The sequence below is a fragment of the Diadema setosum genome, chromosome 16, assembly GCF_964275005.1.
Source record: "Diadema setosum chromosome 16, eeDiaSeto1, whole genome shotgun sequence".
Classification (NCBI taxonomy): Eukaryota; Metazoa; Echinodermata; class Echinoidea; order Diadematoida; family Diadematidae; genus Diadema; species Diadema setosum.
This window is the reverse complement of record NC_092700.1, coordinates 27,006,226-27,016,282: the sequence shown is the minus strand read 5'-3', so window position 1 is coordinate 27,016,282 and position 10,057 is coordinate 27,006,226. Positions and strand designations below refer to the sequence as shown.

General features: G+C 36.4%; 1 protein-coding gene across 1 annotated transcript in view; it reads left to right on the top strand.

The window, feature by feature from the left end:
* The first annotated feature begins 674 nt into the window (after positions 1–674).
* LOC140239765 (sialin-like) overlaps positions 675–10,057 on the top strand; it is a 65,271-nt gene continuing 55,888 nt past the window's right edge. The window contains exons 1-2 of the mRNA XM_072319585.1: positions 675–878; positions 4,871–5,113. Of these exons, the coding sequence (XP_072175686.1) occupies positions 720–878; positions 4,871–5,113 (402 nt within the window). The 5' untranslated portion in view covers positions 675–719. The remainder of the gene's footprint in view (positions 879–4,870; positions 5,114–10,057) is intronic.

Here is a 10,057-nt window from a genome sequence, read left to right as displayed (position 1 = left end):
TCTACAGGAGGGTGCATTACAGTTATGTATTACATAACGCCTGAAGAGATCCTTGTAATTTGATTGATTGTTTGACATTGATTATTCGGCCCATTTCACTATGACGCCATCATCCGTGCAATTGTGGTTCCATTTACCGTGCAATTTTGGATCCATACGATTTGCTCCAATTGCACGCTCACTGAAAGCCCGGCATACTACGCGTATACGCTTGCGTTTTGCAGTGTATGTACATGCGACAGCGCGCTACAAAGCGTAAAGCGCCCAGTGAGCACTCTTGTGATCTCAGATTCTCTCTTGTTTCTAAATTAATAAAACATGAAAGGACAAGGATCTCTTCTAGGCGTTATATAAAACATAATAAATGTTTTTCATTCGTGCAATGGACAGAATATTTCATTCGGTGAAAGTTGAAATTTTTGATCCATTCAACTCGGCTGCGCCTCGTTGAATGGATCATTTCATCTTTCACCTCATGAAATATTCTGTCCATTGCACTCATAAACATTCATTATTTGTATACTATGTCTTTTGTTAATTACATTAGTGCCTTAGCAATGACTGGTAGATGGTGTCATCGGCAAAATCTTTGATTGTGTGTGTGTGTGTGTGTGTGTGTGTGTGTGTTTTGTTACGATTGCATTGGTAGGACCCTGTTTCTTGCAGTTCCAGGAGTAATCCACACCCGCCATCAGCTCGGCATCCTTGTGTTCCTCGGAATGGCAGTGATTTGCGCCATGAGACAGAACGTCAGCGTTACCATGGTAGCCATGGTGAATGAAACCTACGTCACCCAACGGGTTTCCTGGAATGGCAGCGAGGAGACATTCCAGACATGTCAACAGAATGTTGATCCAAACACAACGTCAATCACAGAAGTAAGAGTGGTAGTATCCGTACATTCTTAGGCACATTTATGAGTCAAACAAACCCAAATGTGGTTCTGAGGATTACATTACTGACAAGCCAAATATTTCTTCAAACTTTCTGTGTCGCTTAGTTGCTGTTTTCAATCAATCTTTGCGCTAAATCTGTTTACCTAAGAGGGGCCCACATTCTATGAGCTCTGTCTTTTTAGTGGGTCCCTCTGGGTTTTTTTTTTTTTTTTCTCATAATGCATATTGACAATTATGTCACTTTCGTAACTTTAGCAACCATTGTAATGTATCCCTGCTGTAAGTTTTTCAATTATTCTCTTTGTACAAATCTACATGCATCATTTTTGTCACTGAAGAAAGTGGGATTTATGTGTATATATTATTTCAATGTGAAAAAAAAAACCGAAATAAATTTGAACTGAATTGAATTGAATTGAATTAAATTTATTATTTCAAGCGATACATCGACTTCATTAGCTAAACTCAGTCCTGTCTGGTTCTGTGCCAGGATGTGTTTGCTTTGCTGATACTTCTCAGTAGCACTATGAAACGTGTGATCCATGAACCTGTACACCTTCAATTTATGTAGATGTAAAAACGGGAACGAAACGAAAAGGAAATGTAAAGTAATAGTCCATGGGCCAGGTCAGATATTGGTACCACCAAAAGGGACAAAACCTTTGTGGTGCCGTTTTGTTTGTTAGGCATATATAAGTGTATCAAACTATGATAGCAATTCCAAATGAGTAGCTTAGTCATGAAAAATGCAGTCTTTAATCAATGCATTCTGGGCTTTGATAACCAGCCCGCACGTCTGAATCGAGACTATACACAGAACGACAAAGCACGGTCTCTACGGAGCGCACTGTTTTGAACGCCGTGTATCTCTCCGTGGAGTCATAGTCTACGTTCAAGGCAGCCGAGGCCATATCCAAAGGCTGTTCTGCCTGGTACCTCTCTTTATGTAGGAAAAAATGTATGGAACGGGAGACGTTACCGCAAAACGGTATTTTCTTATTATTCATTGTCATTCATTTTCTCGCTAAAATACCCATGGAAATTTATTTCTACGATAAGTTGCTATATTCCCCTGTGCATATTATTTTCATATCTTTTGCCGAGCAAGAAATAACAATTTAACGTTGTTTTCATACAGTTTTATAGCCAATTCAAGGACTACATCTGGATAAGTGACTATTGTATCAATGAATATTTAAGACATAGCCTAATCAAGGTTTACATATTATGATAAGATAAGTGATAATAAATTTTCTGTTTGAAAGAACAATGAAAATTGGAATTATGGAGTAATCACTATAAAGATGGCAGTTCAAAATGACAAGATCATACAGAGCGGAAGAGTACTGATGTAAATTCCATTATATATAAAGTTAGATTACAGCGTCAAACAAGGTATTTGCAGATCTTGATACCAGCAAATGACCGCGGTCGTACCACAAGGGTTGTATACAGCAAGGGAATTGGAGGGTTTTACCCATTCCCATTCCTAGACTTTTACCCCAAACCCAGACTTTTTTTTTTTTTTACTTTGACATCACATTTTCAGATTTATCAGATATTGAGTAAGTCAGTCAACAATTAAAGAAATTATCCTTTTTTTTTGGGGGGGGGGGGTTGTTAATTGTGCTTTTCGAAATTTGGTTATCCTAGCATGACGCATGGCAAGGAGCAAAGTAATTTCGATTTAGCAATTCTATTTGTTTCTCGGTATCTACTTGGATTTTTGTTTTTATACCTTGTGTCAGAGGGGATCGTTATGACAATTCTTCCCTGTTCCAGACTTATGAAACTTCACCAAAATGCAATTGCTCTGAAAATTCTGACAAATACTCTGCAACAAACACTAATTTGCTCCGTCGACATGGCTCTATTCGCATTTGCGGACATTTGCTACTCCCCAGTTATATCGAGGCTTACTGACTTTCTGAAGTTGCATGGCGGTGACCAATAAAAGAAGAATAAAGCCGCCCCAAAACTCTCTCTTTTCGATTAACGCCCATAATATACATCTGCGTGCCTATTTTGTGTTTGCTCATTAGTTTGTTTGAATTAAAATTAATGTTCGTTTTTCGTATATCTTTTGGTATGATTATCATGGCACTATCTATCATATTTCCTGTCACTTTATCCTTTCCATTAAAGTGTCGAAGTAAATTTGCTCTGAAGAGTGTTTCGTATATTTAGTAACATTAACTCACCCGTTTTGCAGATAAGAAGAATGTTTTGCTATCTCTCGTTGCGCTCTTAATTTTGGTGAATACACTGTATGTAGATATCTCGCTATTGGCGTGTTGGTACTTGGGAGTTGTTTGTTGAGGTGTCTATGTCAAAATGATATCGAAATGTTGGTGATGATAGTGGCTCTGATTATTTGGAGTAGTACAGAATATTTGATTGCGAATATAGTAATCATGATTTTATCAAAGGGTGACAGATACGATTTCGCCGTTGATAGTGTCCTTTGAAATGCCGGGGTTTTTTTCACTCTTTTCCCCTAAATATTCCCCAAAGTGTTTATCGCATAGTTGAATAACAACTGTAATAACACGAAGAATGCAACAGCTCTCGTGTGTGGAATGGGGATGCCCTCGCATTTGAGTATGTGACAGTGGATGACGTATTATCCCCAAAATAGCAAAAATTTTGAGAGGGAGGTGCTCCGCTGATACTGAAAATTAAACTTTGCTCACTATAAGTTTGATATCTTGTGTGATCACCTCCAAATTTGATGTCGTTTCCTGAAACTTATTAGCATATACGTTGTATAAAACATGTATCTGTGTTAAAGTATTTTGGTTACCATGGCAACAAATAAACATAAGCAAGTTCTGTTTCACATTTTGACCCGTTCTTAGTTTCTTGTTACTTATTATTTTATGTATTCACAACATAAAATAATAAAATGTTATACTTTTAAAGGAAGTATTCAATTATGTTTTGAAATAGCTACAGCGCCCTCTTGTGTTTTGTCTTGATTTTTTTTCTGTGGTAAAGACCATTTACTTAAGATTTGGACCTGTAAATGCTCCGAAAAGGTCAAAATGAAGTTCAAATATGTCTTAGTATGTCTAAATAGAAATCAACAGCAAAAAACTAGTTGCATTTTCGCCTTAACTGCCCGATATAATTATGTCTTAAAATTGGTTAATTGAATATTATTCAATGGGATTCTCTTTGTTTTCTTTGTATTTTGACAAATTGCTCCCTCTTTGTGGTTTCCAAGAAAAGTTTTGATGGTGCCGTTTTGTAGAGTATGTCTTGATATACATTTGTGCCACATTTCAGAGCAATTGATAGAAAAATATTGAAATTATAGAGGGAGCGGATTGTGCCCTCCATGGTTTACCGAGTTTAAAAAAAAAAAGGTATTTGGAGTTACGAGGGTTAACGGCTGATACTGAGACTAAGCTACTTCTCTGGAATTGCTATCATAGCAAAATATCATCTACAGATACATACCATTTCAAAATGCATAAGCAGAATTTGTCCCTTTAAAGGGTGTGTACAGTTCTGGTTGAGGTGAGGATTTAGCCTTTAACGTTTTGCGAGATATTCAGAAATCACTCTATGAGATGTCAAAGAGCATGCAGTTCTAAGGGGTATCAAAAGTTTATTCGATGAAAATCGGTTTTGAAATGGCTGAGATTTTAAAAACAAGGTGAAACAAAGAGATCTTAATAAAGTTGTGGCATGTCGCCTTTTATTATCAGCACTTTTTTGGATATCTCAGCCATTTGAAAACCAATTTTCATCAACTAAACGTTGAATCCTTCTTAAAATTACATGCTCTTTCATATTTCATAAGAGGCTTTTCATTATCTCACTTAAGAATGTTCAAAACATGAATCTCCTACTCAACCAGTACTGTGCAGTCCCTTTAAGTGGTACCAATATCGTAAAAATCTGGTCTTGGCCCATTGACTATAATGAACTTTTTCCTTGTATATGTGACACCCATGTGCTGTATATAGACAAATGGAGACGGCAAGTTTCTTTGGGACGCACACACGCAGGAGCTGATATTCGCAGCCTTCTACTACGGATACATCTTTACCCAGATCCCCGGCGGCTGGCTCGCCGACAAGTACGGCACGAAGTGGGTCTTGGGCTTCGGTATTCTTCTGTCCAGTGTCTGCACTCTCCTAGGTCCAGTGGCAGCCATGGCAGACTTCCGGTGGTACTTCGTGACCCGCTTCTTCAGCGGCTTGGGCGAGGTTGGTCATCACTGGTCGTTTTGTTGTTGTTCTTGTTGTTGTTGTTGTTGTTGTTGTTGTTGTTGTTGTTTTGTAAGTTTGCTTGTTGGTTTGGTTGTTCGTTGTTGTCGTTGTTGTTGAAATACCGTTAAGAGCTGAAACGGTTCGACAATCCCTAGTGGGTCTGATCAGAGGAAATTTTATCAGCATCCCAAATGACATGAGTTCAAAAATAGAATAGCTAAGGAGTGCATGGTGAATGTAAAGGCTCAGTCACCTAAGTATGCAGAACGGGTATTAAAGTGTGTGTGTGGTTTTTTTTATGTTTCGTTTGTTTGTCTGTTTGCTCGTTTGTTTTTTGTCTAGGTATAATTTTGCATCTTAAAGGCATACAATCGTGGCGAGTGGTTTGTGCGGCTCGGAGACGAACGCAATACGCTGCCTCCCCCATTCTGTATCAAATGTAGTGACCCCGAATGAGAATAGCGCTAGCTCAATGGGTCAGCGAACAACACTCTAGACTACAAAAGTTCTGTGCTACAAATCTCCTGACCCAAAATGGCTGTCCGAGCGAGTAGTCAAGGCGCAGGGACCCAGAAAAAATGACTTCGTTCAATCCACCCCGCAGAAAAGGTTTGACTGCATGGGGTGGTCGGTTGAACCCTCTGGAACACCCCTAGGTAGTATGTTATTCCAAATTGTGGTATCAATAAAATTTTACAGGCCACTTTAGTTGCGAAAAGACCTTATTCTAAGAAAAAGAGTCTGCGCACGCTAAGACTACTACACGCACCACTAGCGCTGCAGCTACAGGCGACAGTGCTAGTAATGCGTGTAGTAGTCTTAGCGCACACAGACTTTTTCTTCGACAAGCAAGGGTTTTTACCTGCAAACCAACCAAACCCAAACATGCCAAGCTGGGATCGGTGTAGTGTAGTTTCTAGCCGTTTTTATTTCGTCTTTATTTCTTTATTTCTCCGAGTTGCAGCAAGCCGAGTGAGAGCGCATACCCAGTGATTGCGACGCCCGAACCGTTTTTTTTTAATACCTCACAATGTATCCCACTGTATTGCTGACATCTCTAGCAACATGTACATATATATTTTTATGGAGTTTTGATGAATTCTTCATGAAATAAATGCAAAAACTGTGATAATTTTGTCATTTTCAGTGCCCCAATAGCGACAAGCGTCACCGACCCTAGTCTAATTTCTAGCCGTTTTTATTCCGTCTTTATTTCTCTGAGTTGCAGCCTGTGTATTGTGCAGAAGTCCGCTGTATTGCGCTAAGCCGAGTGAGGGCACATGCCCAGTGATTGCGACAAAAAACGGTTCGGGCGTCGCATTCACTGGGTATGCGCTCTTACTCGGCTTGCTACAACTCGGAGAAATAAAGACGAAATAAAAACGGCTAGAAACTACACTACACCGACCTCAGCTTGGCGTGAAAAATTAGTTTGCAGTCAAAAACCCTTGTTTGTCGAAGAAAAGGTCTGCGTGCGCTAAGACTACTACACGCACCACAGGCACTGGCGCCAGTAGCAGCGCCAGTGGTGCGTGCGCAGACTCTTTTACGTTCATTTCATTTCATTTATTTCATTCCTTCTTTCTTTTTCGTAAAACATAACACGAAATGTATCAGAAGATATAACATAGGCATGTATTCGACTTTACATGGTAGATAATGGTTAACAAATACAAAATTATACATGCATACCGGCAAAATACAAAGTTATGTTTGGAGGAAAAAAAAAGAGAAAGAACTGAGAGGTTCACTGAAAAGCATGCTTGTAAATTGTGAACCACTCAAAGGATTCTTGTGAATACATTAAACTTTTTTTTTTTAACAAAGACAGGAGAGAACAAGACAGTAGAAACACAAGACATTACATGACTTTACAGTAGGGTATACCATGACAGTAATAAAACACAAAAGAATAATGGAAAGAAAGGAGAGAAAGAAAAAGGAAATGAAAGGAAAAGCCAACACGCTGAACATCGGGATCAGAAGAGGGAATTGAGGTGTTTCAGCTCGATCAGCCGAGCAATGTTTATACAAGTAAGATAATGTAAAAATACACAATGATGAAATCAATGATTGACGATGAACCCTTAGGCTGTAAAGACCAGCTAAGTAATAAATCGTATATATCTTAATATGAGTTCAACAAAAAAAATTTTAACTTACGCTTAAACGAATTCAAAGATAAAGAATTTTTTATATCACAACTTAAAGAATTCCAAAATCTAGGGCCAGTGTATATAAATGTATTTTGAGCCAATAACGTTCTCAGAAGGGGTAAATGAAACTCATTTGATCGCCTGGTGGGATAATTATGAAAAGATTGATTCCGTGGAAACATTGAATCAAAAATGCTGGGAAGTGCATTTGTGTTATAATTAAACATAAACTGTCCCAGCTGAAAGAAAAACAAATCTTTGAGTTTTAATATCTTATATCTAACAAATAATGGATCTGCATGGGAACATGGAGAAACGCCACAAATGATACAAAGTGTTTTTTTTTTTTTGTAATAACAATAATCTATCTAATAAAGTTTGATGGGCACTACCCCATGCTAAGATTCCATAATTTAAATAAGGTAATATTAATGAAAAATACAACGTCAGCAAAGAAGACAACGGGATATGAGATTTAAGTCTATTAATAATACCAATATTACGCGAAATTATTTTACCAATATTAATAATATGAGGCTTCCACGAAAGTTTATCGTCCACTGTAATACCGAGAAACTTTGTATGAGATACACGCTCTAAGTGAACGTCATCAAAGATGATATCTGTGCGTAAAACTTCTATAGACTTACTGAATAACATATAGTTAGTTTTCTGAAGATTCAGTGATAACTTATTGGCTCTTATCCATTGAGTCACTTTTTTTAATTCAGAATTAACAGTATCGACAAGAGTAATTGGATTTTGGTGGGAGAAAAAAATATTTGAATCATCGGCAAAAAGTATAAAAGAAAGTATATCAGATGATCTACAAAAATCATTTATGTAAATGATGAAAAGTAAAGGTCCTAATATACTACCCTGAGGGACGCCACATTTAATAACTTCCAGACTAGAGCTGTACTCGTTCAAAGATACATATTGTTTTCGGTTTTGCAGGTAACTCCTGAACCACTCTAAGGCCTTCCCTCGTATACCATAATGAGACAATTTATGAAGTAAAATTTCGTGATTAATTGTATCGAAGGCCTTGGAGAAGTCCAGGAAGATACCAACAAGATGGGAATGGTCATCTATAGTATGTGCGGCGTTATCAATAAACTTCAAAAGAGCATGAATGGTGCTATGTTTTTGACGAAACCCAAATTGAGAATTCGTAAAAACATTATAATAATTAAGAAATTTAGTGGTTCTTGTAAATATCAATTTTTCCAAAACCTTAGATAGGGATGAAAGTAGAGAAATAGGTCTATAATTACTTATATCAAAACTGTCTCCTTTTTTGAATAAAGGACACGCCTTAGCAATTTTCGTACAATCAGGAAAAACACCATGTATTCTGGATTTATTAAAAATATGAGAAAGTGGATCAGCAATAGAAAATATGATTCCCTTTATGATAAAATTACTTATATCATCATAACCGGCACTTCGTTTATCATTCATTTCAGTAACAATGTCTATTATTTCATATTTCGTAGTTGGAGCTAAGAAAATAGAACTGGGATTGGATTGACCTAAAAATTTTGCAAAATGCGTATCGGACTGCGGTACTTCTTTTGCCAGATTCTCTCCAATCATTGAAAAATAAGAATTAAAAATATTTGCTATATCACCAGGATCTTCAACAATTTCATTATCAAATCTTATTTTTGTAATATTATATTTCTTTTTTGATATATTCATGGCCTGCTTTAATATCTTCCATGTATTCTTCACGTCATGTTTATATTTTTCTATCTGAATGGTATAATATTTCCGCTTTTCAGATCGTATGACCTTAATCAAAATATTCTTATATGATGTATATTTATTTTTTGACTCCTCAGTTTTTTTTCATTTTGAATCTATAATACAACCTATTTTTCCTGTTAATTGAACGGAGGAGAGATTTCGAAATCCATGGAAGTTTAGGTGTTGTTTTATAATTTACTGACTTATCTTTTAATTTAGGAATATAATCATCTAAATGCTTATTGATTATCTCCATAAAATTATCAAATGATACATTAACATCATCAGTATCACAAACACTTGACCAATCAACCCTATCTAAACAAGCATCAAGACTAGCTAAATTTTCTGGTGTGGCTCTACGTCTAAATGAAGGAAAATAAGACTTATTAACCGAATGTTTAAGATCACAGCATGTTACAATTGGAAAGTGATCGGTCATATCGGACAAAATTATAGAAGAACTCAAAACTTGTAAAGAATTAGTAAAAATATTATCAAGGAGGGTGGCAGAATGATTTGTAACACGTGTAGGTTTGGAAATTAATGGCAAAAAAGAGGATGACAAAAATAATTCAAGAAATTCTTGTGACGTATTATCATCACTCTTAATCAAATCAATATTAAAGTCACCCATTATATAAATGCATTTATTAACAAAACGAGGGCTTTTTAATAAATTTGTAATACTATCTAAGAAATCTTTAGAACTGGAATTTGGGGGTCTATAAACAACACCAACTATAATATTTTTACTTTGAGGGATGGAAATTTCAACAAACAAAGACTCTATTATATCATTCATTATATCTAAATCATCACAAGTATCAAAATCAAATTCATCAGATAAATAAATCGCAACCCCGCCGCCGGTCCTATTCACTCTATTATTTACAATCAAATCATAACCATTCAATGCATACGGTAAATTAATATCAGATGATAACCATGTTTCTGTTAAACCTATAACAGATATTTGTTGTTTATTTTGATTATCTAGCAATACCTGTAATTCATCAAAATGCTTATTCAT